Source organism: Choloepus didactylus, chromosome 10 (genome assembly GCF_015220235.1).
Source record: "Choloepus didactylus isolate mChoDid1 chromosome 10, mChoDid1.pri, whole genome shotgun sequence".
NCBI classification, from domain to species: Eukaryota; Metazoa; Chordata; class Mammalia; order Pilosa; family Megalonychidae; genus Choloepus; species Choloepus didactylus.
Genome location: NC_051316.1, coordinates 53,724,208 through 53,745,615, shown reverse-complemented (window position 1 = coordinate 53,745,615; position 21,408 = coordinate 53,724,208). Strand labels below are relative to the sequence as shown.

Genomic DNA, 21,408 nt, shown 5'->3' with positions numbered 1-21,408 from the left:
AATGGAGAAAAATTGAACATGGACTAAGTATGTGATGATAATTATAAACTATTACTGAAAGGCACTGATAGCGCCAATATCTTTTAGACTCTAGTATGTGGCTGAGGAATTCAATGACATTTTTACAGACTTTATTTATAATGTTTTTTCCCTCTGTGGAAGTTCTTAGGATATTCTTTTCATCCATATTGGGTGCTGAAATTAATTTAACTTTTAAAACAAAAGTAAGCTCTAAACAAACTTTCAGATTCTTCACCTTGAAAATACACACACACACACACACACACACACACACACACACACACAAAAGCACATAGTAACAAAAAGAGGAGAAACCGCTAAGATTAATTGGGGCTAACGAAGAAAACAAACTAACAAAACTTACAGAACTATATCAAGAACTCTCAGTCATAATTTGTATTGGTTAATTTAATCAGCTGCTCTCCCCTACGACTCAAGACAGAACTCATAAGGGAAGGAACATAAATTTCAAAAGAAACCAAGTAAACTTTGTACAGATTGGGGAGGCGGGGGGAAACAGCCCACAATAACTGGTAATCTGAGAAACAACAGATTTGACAGACAAGAAATCAGTATCAGGAAAAAAGTAGGAATGGAAATTTGATGGATATAAAAAGGATATCCAATTCTAAGAGTAAGCCCTAATCTCTTCCTCACCTGATTATTTTTAAAATAGTTCTTTCTCAAATAAGTATAGTTAATAAAGGAAATAGTAAAATATTAAAAATATAGAGTAAAACTGAAAAACTCATCATTTCAGAGTATTGAAAACAAGTTGATTTTTTTCTTAATATACTCTAGAGCCACCTGTGTGATTTTTTTCTTAATGCAGTCTAGGGTATGGTGGTTCTCAAAGCTACATTTACAGCATGTGACTGTCTAAAGCTAATTCTGCAGATAATTTGGCATTATTTATAGAGAAAAGTTTTAGATATGCTTTAAAGTTTAATCTTGGCAAAACGTCATTAATTTCAATATATGAAATCGAATATATGAAGTTAAGTTTCAGAACCAAAGTTAACAGCTATCAGAAACTGTTGAAAAATCTGATAAATGCAAAAAATCCAATATTTTCATTTATTTTCAAAAGGTGATTTACATAGGATTTGCTAAAATTCAGTTTGAGAAGTAGAACAACAGAAATACTAGGTTGCCCTTACCACTAAAGTATGGCATCTGTCTCTCAATAAAACAGTTTTACAAATGTCACTTTTATATTATATATAAACAAACCTTAATGGTACAATAAAAATTAACTTATCAATTTAAGTTAATACATATAATTAATTACTATAAATTTAATAAATTATATTATTTAATATAAACAAGTAAATAATGCTCAATAAGAGTTAGACATTTAGAATTTTCAATTATTGTATAAATGAATACTGTCAAAGTTCTCTAGAAATAGTCAACTTTGTGAATGTTTACATTTGATCCATGACTCAATTTAAGACTTGCTTTTGACTAAGAACAGCTGTATTTTTGGGCAATTTTCTCAAAGTTTTGCCATTCTTCAAATTCTCATTCACTCTAAACCCATACATTTAGTGAACAAGAACTCCCTTCTTTTCTGAATCCACATAAATTGTTTTAAATGTCCACTGGATGCAAATTATGTTTAAAAATTCTAAAGGCAACCTAGACAACAGTAACAGTTTATTAAAAACTAAACTACACAATTATTTTTCTAACTTTATAGATAAAGATGCAAAGCACAGAAAGTAACCCCCAAAGTGATTTCTCCAAAGTTACTGCAAGTAAAAAGTGAACCAGGACTAGAACCCAGGTTTTTTTCATTCCAAATGACATACTCTACTTCACACCTCTAAACGCCTGTATATTTATTCAAGGTAGTAATATCAAGTCCAAGAACAAATTACCATAAGAAAGCACAAAAAACAAAAGTCAGTTTTAGACTTTTATATTTTACTAACGTGTTTTTCATAAATTAAAGTTTCCCAGCTTTCAATTATAACAAACAACAAAGCATTATGATCAACAAGTGGCCCCTAAAAGGGCAATGAAAATGAAATACTTCTATGGAGTTAACTCAACTACTGGTGAAATATCCCATAGCCTTGGGTAGAGAGTTCTCACTGAATTGATAAAAAACAAAAATTAAACCACAGTACTCTAAAATGTATCATAAATATTCTGGAGAAAAAATATTCTGGAGGAAAAAAAAATCCTCTTTTATGATGTCAAGTGTGCTTTCATGGCAAGACCAGGTACTATAGAAATCTGTCATTCCTCAAATTCAAAAGGCATTTATTTCAGCAAATTCTATTGTGTGGAAGAATAATGTGGCAGATATCCTATGGATTTGCGGGGTGGGGTGGGGAGGTAACAGGAACTTCAAGAGTCTGTTAATTACACAATGTTTTTCCTTGCAACTTACCTAAAGCCCACCTTTCCCACCAAGGATAGCTCAAGTCTTTTCATCACAGAACCTCCTCTGAAAACCAAGCACAAGCACCTTCCTCTAAAGTATTATAATGACTTTTCGATGCATTCATTCACTTGGCATTTGTCCCTTTATATTGGCATTAACTTTAAATATATCTTTTTCCATTAGCATCTTATTTCACTTCAGCAATAGTGTGTAGCATAGTGTTTTGCAAATGATAGCAAGCACACAGTAATTGCTTGATGCAGTAGCAGCAGCAGTAGCATCCCATTCCAGATTTCCAAATCTTAAGATAATTCTGGAACGTACTAGGTTTGATCTAGGGAGTTCTGGCATTCCTAGATAAACTCTGGAACCAATGGGTTTTGGGTTTCTCACCACAGTTCTAGAAAGGCTCAAACCTCATTTCTCATATTCCATCATTTGAAGGAAATACAGTGATTTATTAGAATATCCATAAGAAAGAAAAATTTTTCTAGATGAAATGAAATAATGGTATCTTGGATGTGCTGAAGTATACTCCAGTGGATCAAGATTGAAAATTTTTCAAATTGAGGAATGGGCACATATCGGTTCATTTTATTATTCTACTAATAGAGTAACTGATACTGAGCTAGTCCTCCCACCAGAAATAAGAAAACTGAGCAAGATAAACAAAGCAACCATATTCAGACATTGGATAACAGGCAGCACAGAACTGTGACCTGGAGTAAAGAGATAAAGACAAGGTTTTCTGGCAGAAGTCACTTTACAAACTACCATGGAGGAAGGGAGAATACAAGCATGGTGACGCAGTCTTGCTAAGCTGAGGAGAAAAAGATCAAAGTTCAGGGAAGCATGGACTCCTACCTCACACTCTTTATAAAAATCAACTCAAAATGGATCAAAGACCTAAATATAAGAGCCAGAACATAAAACTCCTAGAAGAAAATGTAGGGAAGCATCTTCAGAACATTGTGTTAGGCAATGGTTTCTTAAGACTTTACACCCAAAGTACAAGCAACAAAAGAAAAAACAGATAAATGGTACCTCATCAAAATTTTTAAATTTTGTACCTCAAAGAACTTCATTATGAAAATAAAACAACAACCTGCACAACTACTAGGAAATGACATATCCATAAAGGGTTTAACATTCAGAAATCCTTCAACTCAAGAGGAAAAAGACAACTAAATTTTTCAAAAATGGGCAAAAGACTTGAATAGACATTTCTCCAAAGAAGATATACTTCTTAGCCATTAGGGAAATGAAAATCTAAGCTACAATGAGATACCATTTCATTCATACTCACTATAGTGGCCGCTATTTGAAAAAAAAGGGAAAACTTACAAGCATTAGAGAAAATGTGGAGAAATAGGAACACACTCTCACTGCTCATGGGAATTTAAAATTGTGAGCTGCTATGGAAAACAGTTAGGCAGTTCTTCAGAGAACTAGGTATAGAGTTGCCACATGACCTACCAATCCCACTTCTAGGTATATGCCCCAAAGAACTCAAAGCAGGGACTCAAACGGGTATTGGCACATCCATGTTGACAACAGCATTATTCAAACTGCCAACAGATGGAAGCAACCCAAGTGTCCATCAACCAATGAATGGATAAACAAAATGTGGTATATAAAAACAAAGGAATAGTACTCATCCATAAAAAGGAATGAAGTTCTGATACATGCAACGTGTATGAACTCTGAAGAAATCATGTTGAGTGAAATAAGCCAGATACAAAAGGGGACACATATTGCATGATCTCACTGATAAGAAATAATGAGAATAAACAAACTCACTGAGTCAGAATCTAGAATATAGGTTACCAGGGAATGGGATGGGGATAGGGCCCAGTAAGCCAAGGCTTAAAATTCACAGTTTCTATTCAGGACAATGGAAAAGTTTGGGGAATGGATGGTGGTGATAGGAGCATAGCACTGTGAATGCAATTAACAGCACTGAAGTCTATACTTGAATGTAGATAAAAGGGGAAATTTTAGTTTGAATATGTGGTAAAATAATACATAGTTTATTTTATATACTAGAATAAAAACTTTAAAAATACATCCAACGAATGGCAAAACACAGTGAACCATAAGTTAAACCATGGACTACAGTTAATAGTACAATTATAAAAATTGCTTTCAACAATTGTAGAAACTGTAACACACCAATGCAAGATGTTAATAATAGGGTGGTATATGGGAATCCTGTATTTTAGGCATGATTGCTGTGTAATCCAAAACTTAAAAAAAAAAAAAGTTCAGGAAGGCAGAAGCAGCTGCAATTTGTGGAGTGAAGTACCAAAAAAGTGAGAGCTGAATAAAGCAAGAGCCCTAGTGTATTAGTTAGGGTTCTCTAGGGAAACAGAATCAACGAGAGGTGTCTCTGACTATCCAATTGTAAAAGTGACTCACGCAACTATGGGTATGCATGAGTCCAAATTCTGTAGAGCAGTCAGCAAACAGTCAACTCCAAGGAAGATGTCTGATGAACTCCTCAGGGAACGAACCAGCAACTTCGACGAACTCCTCGGGAAATGCTTTGCTGGGCAGCCGAAGAAGTAGTGAAGGTCTTCTATCTGTCTTGCTTATAAATCTTCAACTGATTAATTGGATTAAATCCAGCAAATTGCATTCTCTCATTGTGGAAGGCACACCCTTTGATGCGTCATCAGTCACAGGTGCAGTCAATTGACTGATAATTTAATAAACCAGCCTGTTGGTTCAACCAGCCTCAAACGTCCTCACAGCAACTGTTAGGCCAGTGTTTGCTTGACCAGACAGCTGGGTACTATCACCTGGCCATGTTGACACATGAACCTAATCATCACACCTAGAAACCTGCAGGGTTTTTCCTTGAATCTTTTGCTGAATATTAAGTTATAACAAAACCCCACATGAAGAAATTCCAAGAGGCAAGGCAAAGAACTATCAGGGTTTTAAGCTGAAAATGTCTCAGATTCCAGTTATGACTTAACAGGAGTGAAGAGACCTCATTAAAGATCAGTACGTAAGGCAGAGATCTCAGAACGGTAACACCTTAACAATAGGGTTAAGCTAGTCCAGGGGAAAAAATTGAATCTACTCTAAGAGACCATACCATCAAGCCTCAAAAGGATCAAGAAGATCTCCAAATAACTTAACTGCCACTGAAAACAAATTTCAATGCTCTTTAAAGGAAGAGAACAAAATCCATACACTGGAAAACTGTAATCAATCGATGCAACTTAATTACTGAGTAAATATCAAGAGTACAGAAATTACCCAAAGTTTTCTAGCTTATATATCTGTGTAAAAAAATGATGGTATCTAAAATACAATTTAGAAAAGCAACATGCAATATCATGCTTCATTTGGGGGTAGGGGATTCAAACTTAAAAACCAACATGACTAACCCTAAGAGCTAAAGAAAGCCACTGAAAAATTTTATATAGGGTAATGTAACTTTTATGTTACAAGAGCTCATTTAAACCTGTGAAATAATTGCTATTGTTATACCATTCTATGGGTGAGAAAACTGAGTTTTGGAGGTATTAAATAACTTCATGGAAGTCATACAGCTGAAAAGTGACAGAGCTGACATTCAATTCCAGGTCTATCTGACTTCAAAACGTATAATCCTTAACCATATCCATGCTACCCTAAAGCAATGTACATTTAATGAGCCCAGGTATTGGAACCGAAAGTCTTAAATATAGTAGAAGAACTCTCAAATGGAAAAAATTAAAATGTTCTTAATTTAGTTTTCTAGCCTAACATTCATACCCAAACACAGCTAAGTTTATGCACTGTCAGGACTACTTAATTACATAAGTAGTGTCCCCTGGAGTGTCAGACCAGAAAATAAGAAATCATTCTAAAAATTTCTCTGTAACAATAAAAATGAGTCTCAAAATACTTTCAGAAACACTGTAAGCATATGTAAAGCATGGGAGCAAGTGGAATTACGAAAGTATTCTTCACTATTTCAAGAAAAGTTATTTCCCTACCCTGTCCACATGCAGTAGTACCCGCTAATCAGGTTAAATTCAATTGGTTCTGATTGTTGCTTTTCATTTATAGAAACAGGTCTAAAACAAGCAATAAAAAGAAATCAAATGCAGTAGTGTGCGGGTTTGGATATATTATGTCCTCCAGAAAACGCAATGTTCTTTAATGCAATCTTGGGGGGGCAGACGTAATAGTGGTGATTACATTGGAAACTTTTGATTGAGTGTTTCCATGGAGATGTGACTCACCCAGCTGTAGGTGGTAACTCTGACTGAATAATTTTTATGCAAGTGTGGCCCCACCCATTCAGGGTAGGTCTTGATTAGTTTACTAGAGTCCTTTAAAAAGAGCCACACAGGCCCAGATGCTTACTGACATACTTGGAGATGGAGACAGAAGGACACTAGCTAAGAGATGAAGCCCAGAGTTTGCCCGGGGATATGCTAAGACAGGACCCCCAGGCACTTAGAGAGGAATGTACTCAGAGAAAGAACCAAGAACGCACAAGAACTAAGAGAGGAGCTAGAACACAACCCGGGATCAACAGATACCAGCCACATGACTTCACAGCTAACAGAGGTTTTCCGGACACTATCGGCCTTTCTCCAGTGAAGTAGCCTCTTGCTGGTGCCTGAGTTTGGACACTTTTATAGCCTCAGAACTGTAAATTTGTAACTTAATAAATCCCCTTTATAAAAGCCAATCCATTTCTGGTATTTTGCATAATGGTAGCATCAGCAAACCAGAACAAGTAATTCAAAATGTACAAGTAAATGAAATTTTAAGCACTGATCACAACAGTTCTTCAAAAGACTCACAAAACTCACTTAGAATGAAAATATAAGATACATATTATCCACAAAACATAATTTAAAATTTCCAAATACATCAACTTCCTATCACATATAACATCCATATCATTTTGAGCAGTGCAATTAATGGGCCAAAGTTTTTGTATTAAAAATTTTTATTGAAAAATAACAAATTTAAATTAAATCCCAGCATCAAAAGAACTGTGAACACAACTAACAAACACTGAAACACATATCTGAATATGATTAAAAGGGGAAATGTTAGACTGTACATATGGTAACAGAATAAAAGCTAAAAAAAAAAAAAATCCATGGCACCCACACTACACAAACAGGGACCCATAAGTTAAACCATGGACTTTAATTAATAGTACAATTATCAACATGTGCCATCATCAATTGTAATAAATATTCCACACAAATGCAAGGTGTTGGCTGAAACACACAACTTCTCTAATAAAAAAAAAATTAAATTAAAAATAATAAATCATGGGGAAAAAAGTAAAAGTATTCATTTACTTTACAAAAGATTTCCAAAACTCACCACCTCAATTAATCCTGTGCTTATTATAAAAACAAGATGCTATACCATCAAGAAAATTTAGAGAATTCCTTAGAATCTATGGGATAAGGATCTGGCCTATATTCTATGTGCCTATATTAACCTTTTACAAAGTGTATTCTGAAGATCCTTAACAAATATTAATAAAAAAAAAAAAAACCAAACAACTGTCATGGTGCTATTTTTGAGAAACTACAGGTTTCTTTTTGTTTCAGATTTTTCAAATATGTTCATTTGCATGACATTAAATATAATATACAAACATCAAAATTTCTGGAGAACTCATGAGTTGAAAGTAAGGGGATAATCCCTGTAGTTCTACCACTCAGAAGCAATTACTATCAATATTTTTATTATATTCTTCTACCCTGTTTCTCTTTTGATGGTTTTACATAATTGTGGTTATATTATACACGTAACATTCTGTGATTGTTTCTTCAATTGTCATTAAATAATATGATCATGGTCTCAAGTTTATAAATATTTATCAGACATACTTAATGCATACTATTTTTGTATTACAGATAAATTGAAAATCATTTCCCTATTACTAAACATTTAAATGCATTCTATCATTTTTTTCTATTAACAGTACTGTAGTCAACACCTTTGAGCACAGTCACTAAGTATGCAAAAACAGAAGTTTTGCTACACCTCCATTTGCAAAGAACAATTTAAAAACTATTTTTATATATTAATATGTGTAGGTTTTAAAAAAGTGTTATATTTCCTTGTATATTTTGTTTGAATTATTAGTGGGCCTGAACACTTTTTCTTGGGTTTGTTAGTTACTGTATTTCCTCTTATGAGATTTTTCTTCCAACGTCTTTTTCCTGTTTATATATTGGAGTCTTTGTTTTTTAACAATTGATATGGCTTCTTTACATAAACGTAGTAAGTTTTGATCCTATTTTCTGCAAATGTCTTCCCCCAGTTTGTTGCTTGCCTTGTTATGTTGGTCTTTTTGTTTTTTTTCCCCAAATGTTTACAGATATTTTTATTTTAATTTTTTAATATTCATTTTATTGAAATATATTCACATACCATGCAGTCATACAAAACAAATCATACACTCGATTATTCACAGTACCATTACATAGTTGTGCATTCATTACCAAAATCAATCCCTGACACCTTCATTACCTCACACACAAAAATAACAATAATAATACTTAAAGTGAAAAAGAGCAATTCAAGCAAAAAAGAACACTGGGTGACTTTGTTTGTTTGTTTGTTTCCTTCCCCTATTTTTCTACTCATCCATCCATAAACTAGACAAAGGGGAGTGTGGTCCTTATGGCTTTCCCAATCCCATTGTCACCCCTCATAAGCTACATTTTTATACAATCGTCTTCAAGATTCATGGGTTCTGGGCTGTAGTTTGATAGTTTCAGGTATCTACCGCCAGCTACCCCAATGCATTAGAACCTAAAAAAGGGCTGTCTATATTGTGCGTAAGAGTGCCCACCGGAGTGACCTCTCAGCTCCTTTTGGAATTTCTCTGCCACTGAAGCTTAGTTCATTCCCTTTCATTTCCCCCTTTTGGTCAAGAAGATGTTCTCCATCCCACGGTGCCGGGTCTACATTCCTCCCAGGAAGTCATATTCCACGTTGCCAGGGAGATTCACTCCTTTGGGTGTCTGATCCCACATAGAGGGGAGGGCAGTGATTTCACCTGCCAAGTTGGCTTAGCTAGAGAGAAAGGGCCACATCTGAGCAACAAAGAGGCATTCGGGAGGAGGCTCTTAGGCACAATTACAGGCAGGCCTAGCCTCTCCTTTGCAGCAACAGTCTTCCCAAGGGTAAATCCTGTGGTAGAGGGCTCAACCCATCAAACCAACAGTCCCCTATGTCTGTTAGCACATTAGCAACCACTGAGGTGGGGCAGGCCAATACCCCTGCATTCTCCACCAGCTCCTCAAGGGGGCTCTGCATCTTTTTTTTTAACTTATTTTTTTTTAATCAACTGTATAAAAAATAAATTTAAAAAATTTAAAAAAACATACAATAAAAGAACATTTCAAAGACACCATAACAAGGGAGTAAGAAAAAGACAACAAACCTAAGATAACTACTTTACTTCCCACATGTTCCTACTCTACCCCAAAGAAAGTAACCTAATATAGCAACATTTCTGTAAATTTGGTCCTACTATACCCATCAGAAATTAACAGACCATAGTCATTCCTGGGCATTCCCAGAACGTTAAATTTACCCAAGATAGTTTATCTATTATTGGATTATCATTTCCCCTTCCTTAATTGCTCTCTATCACTAGTTTCCCTACATTATAAACCATTGGTTTCACATTTTTCAATGTTCACATTAGTGGTAACATATAATACTTCTCTTTTTCTGGCCAGCTTATTTCACTCAGCATTATGCCTTCCAGGTTAATCCATGTTGTCATGTTTCATGACATCATTCCTTCTTCCTGCTGCGTAGTATTCCATCGTGTGTGTATACCACATTTTATTTATCCACTCATCTGTTGAAGGACATTTGGGTTGTTTTCATCTCTTGGCAATTGTGAATAATGCTGCTATGAACATTGGCGTGCAGATATCTGTTCGTGTTGCTGCTTTCTGATCTTCCGGGTATATATGGAGAAGTGCAATTGCTGGATCGAAGGGTATCTCTATACCTAGTTTTCTAAGGAACTGCCAGACTGACTTCCAGAGTGGCTGAACCATTATACAGTCCCACCAACAATGAATAAGAGTTCCAATTTCTCCACATCCCCTCCAGCATTTGTAGTTTCCTGTTTGTTTAATGGCAGACACTCTAATAGGTGTTAGATGGTATCTCATTGTGGTTTTAATTTGCATCTCTCTAATAGCTAGTGAAGCTGAACATTTTTTCATTTGTATTTCCTCTTCAGAGAACTGTCTTTTCATATCTTTTGCCCATTTTATAATTGGGCTGTCTGTACTACTGTCATTGAGTTGTAGGATTTCTTTATATATGCAAGACATCAGTCTTTTGTCAGATACATGGTTTCCAAAAATTTTTTTCCCATTCAGTTAGCTGCCTCTTCACCTTTTTGACAAATTCCTTTGAGGTACAGAACTTCTAAGCTTGAGGAGTTCCCATTTATCTATTTTTTCTTTTGTTGCCTGTGCTTTGGGTGTAAAGTCTAGGAAGTGGCCGCCTAATACAAGGTCTTGAAGATGTTTTCCTACATTATCTTCTACGAGTTTTATGGTACTTTCTTTTATACTGAGCTCTTTGATCCATTTTGAGTTAATTTTTGTGTAGGGTATGAGGTAGGGATCCTCGTTCATTCTTTTGGATATGGATATCCAACTCTCCCAGCCTCGTTTGTTGAAAAAACCATTATGACCCAGTTCAGTGACTTTGGGGGGCCTTAACAAAGATCAGTTGGCCATAGATCTGGGGGTCTAGCGCCGAATTCTCAATTTGATTCCATTGATCAATATGTCTATCTTTGTGCCAGTACCATGCTGTTTTGGCAACTGTGGCTTTATAATAAGCTTCAAAGTCGGGGACTGTTAAGTCCTCCCACTTCGTTTTTCTTTTTCAGAGTGTCTCTAGCAATTCAAGGCATCTTCCCTTTCCAAATAAATTTGATTAATAGCTTTCCCAAGTCTGCAAAGTAGGTTGTTGGAATTTGATTGGGATTGCATTGAATCTGTAGATGAGTTTGGGTAGAATTGACATCTTAATGACATTTAGCCTTCCTATCCATGAACACCGAATATTTTTCCATCTTTTAAGGTCCCCTTCTATTTCTTTTAGTGGAGTTATGTAGTTTTCTTTGTATAGGTCTTTTACATCTTTGGTTAAGTTTATTCCTAGGTACTTGATGTTTTTAGTTGCTATTGAAAATGGTATCTTTTTCTTGAGTGTTCAGTTTGTTCATTTCTAGCATATAGAAACATTACTAATTTTTGTGCATTAATCTTGTATCCCACTACTTTGCTAAATTTATTAGCTCCAGTAGCTGTATCGTCGATTTCTCAGGGTTTTCCAGATACAAAATCCTATCATCTGCAAACAATGACAGTTTTACTTCTTCCTTTCCAACTTGGATGCCTTTTATTCCTTTGTCTTGCTGGACTGCCCTAGCTAGCTAGCACTTCCAGCACAATGTTGAATAACAGTGGTGATGGCGGGCATCCTTGTATTGTTCCTGATCTTAGAGGGAAGGCTTTCAGCCTCTCACCATTGAGTACTGTGCTGCCTGTGGGTTTTTCATATATGCTCTTTATCATATTGAAAAAGTTCCCTTCAATTCCTAACCTTTGAACTGTTTTTATCAAAAAGGATGCTGGATTTTGTCGAATGTTTTCTCAGCATCTATTGAGCTGATCATTTGATTTTTCCCTTTTAATTTGTTAAAGTGTTGTATTACATTGATTGATTTTCTTGTGTTGAACCATCCTTGCATGCCTGTAATGAACCCCACTTGGTCATGGTGTATAATTTTTTTAATGTGTCTTTGGATTTGATTTGCAAGTATTTTGTTGAGAATTTTTGCATCTATACTCATTAGGGAGATTGGCTGGTAGTTTTCCTTTTTTGTAGCATCTCTGCCTGGTTTTAGTATTAGACTGATGTTAGCTTCATAAAATGAGTTAGGTAGTGTTCCATTTTCTTCAATGTTTTGAAAGAGTTTGAGTAAGATTGGTGTCAGTTCTTTTTGGAAAGTTTAGTAGAATTTCCCTGTGAAGCCATCCTTGTATTTAAAGTCTATTTTATTGGAGATTAATATTAATCTTGCTACACCTGCTTTCTTTTGGCTGCAGCTTGCATGAAATATTTTTTTTCCATCCTTTCACTTTCAATTTCTTTGTGTCCCTGTGTCTAAGATGAGTCTCTTGTATGCAAGATACTGATGGTTCATTTTCTTTTTATCCATTCTGAGAATCTATATCTTTTAATTGGGGAGTTTAATCCGTTTACATTCAACATTATAACCATGAAGGCATTTCTTGAATTAGCCATCTTATCCTTTGGTTTATGTTTGTCATATATATTTTTTCCCCTCTCTCAATACCCTTTAATGTACCCATACTGAATCTCTTTAGTACTGAACCCTTCTCCATATCTCTCTCTCCTTTCTTTGTTTCTCTAGCTATAGGGCTCCCTTTAGTATCTCCAGTAGGGCAGGTCTCTTGTTAGTATATTCTCTCAGCATTTGTTTGTCTGTGAAAAATTTAAACTCTCCCTCAAATTTGAAGGAGAGCTTTGCTGGATAAAGTATTCTTGGTTGGTGTTCTAGTTTGCTAATGCTGCTGGAATGCAAAACACCAGAGATGGATTGGCTTTTATAAAATGGGGTTTATTTAGTTACACAGTTACAGTCTTAAGGCCATAAAGTGTCCAAGGTAACACATCAGCAATCGGGTACCTTCACTGGAGGATGGCCAATGGTGTCTGGAAAACCTCTGTTAGCTGGGAAGGGACGTGGCTGGCGTCTGCTCCAAAGTTCTGGTTTCAAAATGGCTTTCTCCCAGGATGCTCCTCTCCAGGCTGCAGTTCTTCAAAAATGTCACTCTTAGTTGTTCTTGGGGCGTTTCTCCTCTCACAGCTTCTCCGAAGCAAAAGTCTGCTTTCAACGGCTGTCTTCAAACTGTCCCATCATCTGTAGCCCCTCTCTCGGTTCCTGTGCACGCTTCAAAGTGTCCCTCTTGGCTGCAGCTCCCCTTCAAAATGTCACTCACAGCTGCACTGAGTTCCTTCTGTTATGTCAGCTCATTTATATGGCTCCACTTATCAACTTACATCCACCCTAAATGGGCGGCGCAACATCTCCATGGAAATCATCCAATCAGAGTCAACACCCACAGCTGGGTGGGGCACATCTCCAAAGAAACACTCAAGGAAATCTAATCAAAACTGATAATATCTGCCCACACAAGATTACATCAAAGATAATAGCATTTGGGGAACACAATACATTCAAACTGGCACAGTTTGAAATTTTTCTCGCTCAGAATTTTAAATGTGTCATGCCACTGCCTTCTCGCCTCCATGGTGGCTGCTAAGTAGTCACTAGTCTTATGCTGTTTCCTTTGTATGTGGTGAATTGCTTTTCTCTTGTTGCTCTCAGAATTTGCTCCTTCTCTTCACTATTTGACAGTGTAATCAGAATATGTCTCGGAGTGGGTTTATTTGGATTTATTCTATTTGGAGTCTGCTGGACACTTATGATTTGTGTACTTACGGTGTTTAGAAGATCTGGGAAGTTTTCCCAACAATTTCTTTGAATACTCTTCCTAGACCTTTACTCTTCTCTTCCCCTTCTGGAACACCAATGAGTCTTATATTTGGACATTTTATATTATCTGTCATATCCCTGAGGTCCATTTCAATTTTTTCGATTTTTTCCCCATTCTTTCTTTTGTTCTTTCATTTACCGTTCTGTCATCTTCCAGGTCACTGATTCATTGTTCAACTTCCTCTAGTCTTGTACTATGAGTATCCAGAATCTTTTTAATTTGGTCAACAGTTTCTTTAATTTCCATAAGATCATCTATTTTTTTATTTACTCTAGCAATTTCTTCTTCATGTTCTTCCAGGGTCTTCTTGATGTCCTTTATATCCTGTGCCATGATCTTCTTCATGTCCTTTATATCCTGTGCCATGGTCTCATTGTTCATCTTTAGTTCTTTGATTAATTGCTCCAGGTACTGTGTCTCCTCTGATCTTTTGATTTGGGTGCTTGGGCTTGGGTTATCCATATCGTCTGGTTTTTTCATATGCTTTAAAATTTTCTGTTGTTTTTGGCCTCTTGGCATTTGCTTAACTTGATAGCGTTCTTTTAGGATTTATAGACTGATTAAAATCCTTATCTCTAATTTGTCAGAGCTACAGCTTCATGGGATACATTTTCTCTAACTAACCAGCAGGTGGCGTCCATGAGCCACCTATTCCCCTCAAGCCAGTTCTCCCGTGCTTTGTCTTTGTGGTGAGTGGGGGAGTGAGTCTTGTGGGGTCCAATTGGTGTACCAAGCTTGCGTGTATAGTTGTTGTTACCCGCCCTGTGTATGGGGCATGTGTCTGGGAGGTAAGGGAGGGGGGGCGGCTCTAACAATGAAATCTCCCTGGTGTTCCTGGAAATTTAAAGCTGCTGCAATAGTCTAATCCTTCAGTTCAGTCGTGCCACAATTTGTCTCTGCCGCTGACCCACAAGTCCTTAGTGTTGGCATATGGCCCCTGAGACTTGCGAGTGGGTCCCTCTTCCAGGCCGTGCACCCCCAGGTCCTCTGTTGAAGGATGACTGTGCTATGTCACAGGCGAGTGCCGTGCCCCCAGGGCGGTTCTGGGCTGCAGGGCTGTGTAGGGAGGCTCCCAGTCTGCTGAAAGGATGGCTGAATGGGGCATGTTAATTCACACTTCTCCGCCTTCCCAACTGTGGGACAACCAGCTGAGGGTGCAGGGAAGGCTAATGTCCACGCCCGATTTTGTGGTGTGTGCCTGGTGGTATTGGAAGCACTTCTGTCACACTGGGTTGTCTGGGGCTGCTCTAGGCTATGGGGACAGTGACAGGCAGGAGTGTTCCCTGTCCACCAGGATGATGGCTATGAGAGGACACCCTCTTTTCTTGGGAAGCTGTGATGTTTAGTGAATTTTCTCAGCAACTGGACTTATTGTCTTTTGTCTCAGAGCTCTCTTAGTTCTGCTCTTGTAATTGTTTTAGAAAAAGAGAAAAAGATATATTAAAAAAAAAAAGGCCCATCTAATGGGTTACTGACATGCTAAGAGATAAAGCAATTAGGGCCATTAAGGAAAGGTCCAGAAGGCAGAGAAACCGGTTTTTCTTCTGGATTTGCATATGAGCCTGACTCTGTCTGAGCTCTGCCCTTCCCCTTTCTATGTTCCCCAGAACTCCAAAAAGCCTCCACTTTCATTTTTGGGGTTTTTCTTGCTGCTTTTGCTATCCCTATCTCCTCTCCGCCAGGCTGGCTGCTCCTGGATTCTCCGGTGTCTGGTCTCAGTCTATCTATGATTGGAGTTTGGATCCGTAGAGTGAGTACGAGTTTCTGATAGAGGCCACAACTGCAGTTCTCCCTCCTCGTTCCCAGCCCGACGGCCCCTCCTCCCACGGGACTGAGCCTGGCAGGGAGGGGCGTGGGTCCCCTGGCTGCGAAAACTTACAGATCTCACTGATCTCAGCAGTTCCACGTGTTCATGAGTGTTGCATGAAGTATGCCCAAAGTCAAATTGCTCTACGGTGTCTGGTCCATGCAGTACCTGGCTTTCTACCTACTTCCCTGGAGGAGTAACTAAAACATACACCTCACCACTCCACTATCTTGCCCCACCTCTCCGATCTTTTTTCCTTTTTTTTTTTTTCCCACTTAATTTTCAGAAATTTAAACTGTTCCTATAATGGTATCTATTTTTCGTTAATTTCTTATATGACTATTAAACTTCAGATATCTTCCACTATCTGAAAATGTGATAAATAACCATTTATATTTTGGTCATGCTGGCTGAGTTTTATTTTTAATTATTTCAGATAACCTAAAGCGGAATGCTTTTCTGAATATAAACGATGCAAATCAAACATTAAAAAAGTGAAAGAACACAAACTTACTTGGGATACACTGGTTCATAAAGGTACTTGTCACCTCTTGTAGATGTAATGTGGAAAAACAGCATGTAGCCATTCGCCGTCTGAAAGATAAATTTTATTAACCATGGATTAAAGAGTAAGACTATACCTGCAACCCTCAATTTTAATTGTATATATTCTTACAACGTAAGACATTCCCTAAAAATACCTCCCTAAAGATTCAGAGAATTAAAAGACAAATCCCACTTGCTTAGAACACTGGAGGTCAGTAGAGACTGGAGAAGGACTCCACAAACACTGGATCAAAAATAAAAAAGAACAGTACCAGGTAGGAAATTTTTGTCCTGGACCTGCCTGTCCATTCCCCTTCTCCTTCCCCTCACTTGGTCCCATCCAGCCTAGGAGCTGCTCAGAGTCAGCAGCTGGGGTCCCTCCTATAGACTACAGAGCCACTCATGGCAGGGAGTTAGAATCCCGAGAATATCCAGCACAGGAACCAAAGTCCACAGAGACCTAGGGCAGAATACAAGCCACTGAGGAGTGCTATATATAAAAGGGCCCCAAGGTGGGGAAAAAAGAGGGACTGCTGTAGAAGTGTTACCAAGAGGTGTGTTCACTCAATCCAGTTTTGGTAGGTAGGACCACTGTGCTGGTTTGAATCTGTTATGTACCCCATAAAAGGCCATATTCTCTTAATCCAACCCTGTGGGGGCGGACCTATTGTTGGGTGGGACCTTTTGATTAGGCTGTTTCCATGGCGATGCTACCTACCCAATTCAATGTGGTTCTTAATCCTTTACTGGGAGTCATTTAAGAGAACTCATGGAGAGAGAGAAACTAAGAAAGAAAACACCCTGGGAGAAGCAAGAAGGACCCACAGGAGAAGTTGAGAGAGTAACACCCAGAGACATGTGGGCACAGACACTGAAACCAGAAGCTGGGAGAGAAGATCACCAGCATTGCCATGCATTTTCCCATATGACGAAGGAACACTGATGACATCAGCCTTTCTTCAGAGAAGGTATCCACCTGTTGATACCTTAATTGGTACATTTTCATGGCCTCAGAATTGTAAATTTGTAACCTAATAAAACCCTATTGAAAAAGCCAACCCATTTCTGGTATATTGCATTTAAGCAGCTTTAGCGAACCGAAACAACCACAAAAACACAAAACAGACTTTTCTAGAGTGACCTACACTTCTGAATTGACTCCATTTGGCAACCTGGGGTGGGATACCCTAACAGGGAAGAAACCTCACAGGAAAAAAAAAAAGGTGGGAGGGGGGTTGGTGATAAACCGAACCAAACTAATTAAAGACACAACAGGTCCCAGAACTGAAAAGTATAAAGAAAAGGGGTTACTGAGTGAGAGAGAGACTTTAAACAAATCATAGAAGCTGGGGAGAAAATTCTGCACAAACAGATCAAGATTCCCAGAGAAGGAACAGAAAAAAGGAAGCTTTCTCCTGGAGGTGAAACAAATGCACAAACAGTACAATTTTAAAAATTGTGCTGTGTATTCAAAGGGCAAGAATCAGATGAAGAAGAGCTAACCATCACACTGAGAAAATCTGAACATTTAAACACAGGCTATTCTAAAGGTCAAGAATAAGTTGGACCAAGTGTCAAAGATGAGCCTTAACACAATGCCAATCAACAATAAAACCCTTGACAAGTGAGACAAACTAATGCATCAATAATAAGATGCTTAAATAGCAGCAAAAAATTACAAGCCATACTAAGAAACAAGATATGGCTATCTCAGTGGAACAAATTTGAAACAACTAATCAAAGTAGTTCAAGCAACTGTCCTAAATGAATTCAAGGAGATGAAGGAAAATATGGATAATGAACGAAAGAATGTCAAGACAATGTGTGAGTATAAAGCAGAATTTGAAAGTACAAAAAGAAACATAACAAATTATGGGAATGAAAGGCACAATGGTAGACACTAAAAATACACTAGAGAGGACAGGCACGGAGGGTGACTGAGAGAAAAGAGGGCAGCGAGAGGCCTGTCATGGGGATCCATGGTAGTGTCTGGGGACTCCGAGGGGAACAGGTAGTATCAACACCTGGGCCCCCGGCGTCAGCTCTGCTGGGGGGATCTCCGCTGCTCTAGTCCTGGCGAAGGAAGGGAGAAAGGAGGAAGCACTGATCTCACCCTGTTCCTGGGCTTGTTACTGTGGGGGTGGGGAGTGAGGGCTTCTCTTGGAGGGCAGTGAAGATGGGACACCATTGGTCATCCTCCAGTGGAGGTACTCTATTGTAGATGCCTTACCTCAGACACTTTATAGCCTTAAGACTGTAACTGTGTAACCAAAAAACTCCCTTTATAAAAGCCAATCCATTTCTGGTATTTTGCATTCTGGCAGTGTTAGCAAATCAAAACAATATGTTTAGAGAATTTTTTGCTTTTGGTAGGGGGGCAGTGGATAGGCCAGTCCTTTAAATCTATGTGTAAAATGTTTTATTCCTTATTTCTTCCTAAACTGATGATCTTGATTCTTTGTGATTAACATGTAAAAAATCTTGTCTCTGTGTTTGGGAAAAAAAATTGTTTTTTTCTCTTAAAAAAATAAAAACTAGTGGAATACAACAGCAAATTTGAGAAAGCAGAGGAAGGAATCAGAGAACTAGAAGATAGGACCAATGAAATCAAATAGAAGAACAGAAAAAAGAACAGAAAAAATTGATTAACGGGAATTTCATTAACAGCAAGAAGCACTCAAAGTTACATGTCATGGGTGTCCCAAAAGGAGAAGAAAAGGGAAAGGGGGCAGAAATAATTTCTGAGGAAATAATGACCAAAAATTTCCCAACTCTTATGAAAGACACAAACACATGCATCCATGGAACACAATGTACCCAGAACAAATCCTAACGGACCCACTCCAAGACACATCCTCATCAGAATGTCAAATGCCAAAGATAGAGAATTCTGGAAATAGCAAGAGAAAGTGATTGTTACATACAAGTGTTCTTCAATAAGATTAGGTGCTGATTTCTCATCAGAAACCTTAGAGGCAAGAAGGCAGTAGTATGACAAAGTAAAGGTACTGAAAGGAAAAAGCCGCCAGCCCAATATTCTTTATCCGGCAAAAGTGTCCTTCAAAAATGAGGGAGAGTTTAAAATATTCACAGATAAACAGAAATAAAGTTTGCCAACAAAAAACCTGCCTTACAAGAAATACTAAAGGAAGTTCTTCAGATTGAAAGGAGAAGACAGGAGAGAGTGTCTTGTAGTACACCATGAAGAAATGAAAATCATCAGTAACTAAAAGGGTAAATGCAAAACATAATAGTACTGTATCCTCAATATGCAAATCTACGCTTTCATTCTTATAAGTGTCAGAATACAATTGAACAAGAAAAAGGCAAATTACCTGCTATTTGGACATAGAAAATATAAAGTGGTAAACTGAAAATAAAACAACATCAAGAGGGGAAACAGAGGGATATGGGAACAGAGAATGTGTATGCTACTGAAGCTAAGCAGGTATTTTTCCAAATTAGTAGGTTATAGATGCAGGTTGTGTAATGTAAACCCCAGAGTAATCAAAAAGAAAGTATTTAAAGAATATAAAGAAAAAAAAAAGAGATATCAGTCAGATACATCATAAAAAATCAACTATACAGAAAAGGAGGTTGCAATAAAGAACAGAAAGACCACAAAAAAGATATGAAATATAAAAACCAAAGGATAAAATCACTCACTAAAGTACTGCTTTTACAGTAATAACAATGAATGTTAATGGATTAAACTCCCAATCAAAAGACAAAGATTGGCAAATTGGATAAAAAAGTATGATCCAACTATAGGTTGTTTAAAAGAGACTCACCTTAGACCCAAAGACACAAATAAGTGGAAAGTGAAAGGTTGGAAAAAGATATTCCATGCAAATAGTAACCAAAAAAAGAGCTGGAGTAGCTATACTAATATCAGAAAAAATAGACTTTAAATCAAAAGGTGTTATCAGAGACAAAGAATGACACGATGTATTAACAAAAGGGGCAATCCAACAAGAAGAAATAACAACCACAAATATTTATGCACATATCCTAACTTTTCTGTGAAAAGGTCAATAAAATTGACAAAACCTTAGTTAGGCTGGCAAGAAAAAAAGAAGATGCAAATAAATAAAATCAGAAATGGGAGGGTGACAGTAATACTGACCCCACAGAAATAAAAACTATCATAAGAGGAGACTAAAAACAATTGTCGTGGCAATAAATTTGATAAACTAGATGAAATAAACAAATTCCTACAAATACAAAAACAACCTATGCTGACTCTAGAAGAAATAGAAGACCTCAAAAGATCAATTACAGGTTAAAAAAAAAAATTTTGAATTGGTCATCAAACATCTCCCAAAATCCCTGGCGATGTGGGACATGACTCCCAGGGATAAGCTTGTCCCTGGGGTCATGGGATTGAGAGAGTCTTCTTGGACCAAAAGAGAGAAGAGAAATAAAGTAAAGTAAAGTTTCAGTAGCTGAGAGATTTCAAATGGAACTGAGGGGTCAATCTGGAGGTTACTCTTATGCATTTTATAGATATTCCTTTTTTTAGTTTTTGGTATACTGAAATGGCTGAAAGGAAATACCTAAAACTGTCTAACTGTGATCCAGTAACCTTGATTCTTGAGGATGATTATATAACCATATACCTGTTACAGTGTGACTGACATTCCCTTTATCCAGTGTGTGGACAGATGGGTAAGAAAAATAAGGACAAAAATAAATTAATAATAGGGAGGGTGAAGGTTATGGGATGTATTAGGTGTTCTTATTTATTTTTATTCTTTTTTTTTTTTTGGAGTAATGAAAATGTTCGAAAGTTGATTGTGGTGATGTATACACAACTATGGGATGACTGTGAACCACTGATTGTACACTTTATATGATTATCTGGTATGTGACTGTATCTCAATAAAATTGCACTAAAAAAAAAAAAACCTACCTAAAAAGAAAATCCCAGGACCAGAACTGAAGAGGAGGGAACAGTAACTCATTCTATGAAATCAATATCACCCCAATACCAAATACAGATAAAGATACCATAAGAAAAGAAAATT

The 21,408-nt window shown here is 37.2% G+C and overlaps 1 protein-coding gene across 3 annotated transcripts in view; it reads right to left on the bottom strand.

The window, feature by feature from the left end:
- Positions 1-21,408, bottom strand: part of RIC1 (RIC1 homolog, RAB6A GEF complex partner 1) — a 215,779-nt gene that overhangs the window by 123,960 nt on the left and 70,411 nt on the right. For all 3 annotated transcript variants that reach the window (XM_037797276.1, XM_037797275.1, XM_037797274.1), the window contains exon 3: positions 16,350-16,429. In XM_037797276.1, coding sequence (XP_037653204.1) covers positions 16,350-16,429 — 80 coding nt within the window. The remainder of the gene's footprint in view (positions 1-16,349; positions 16,430-21,408) is intronic.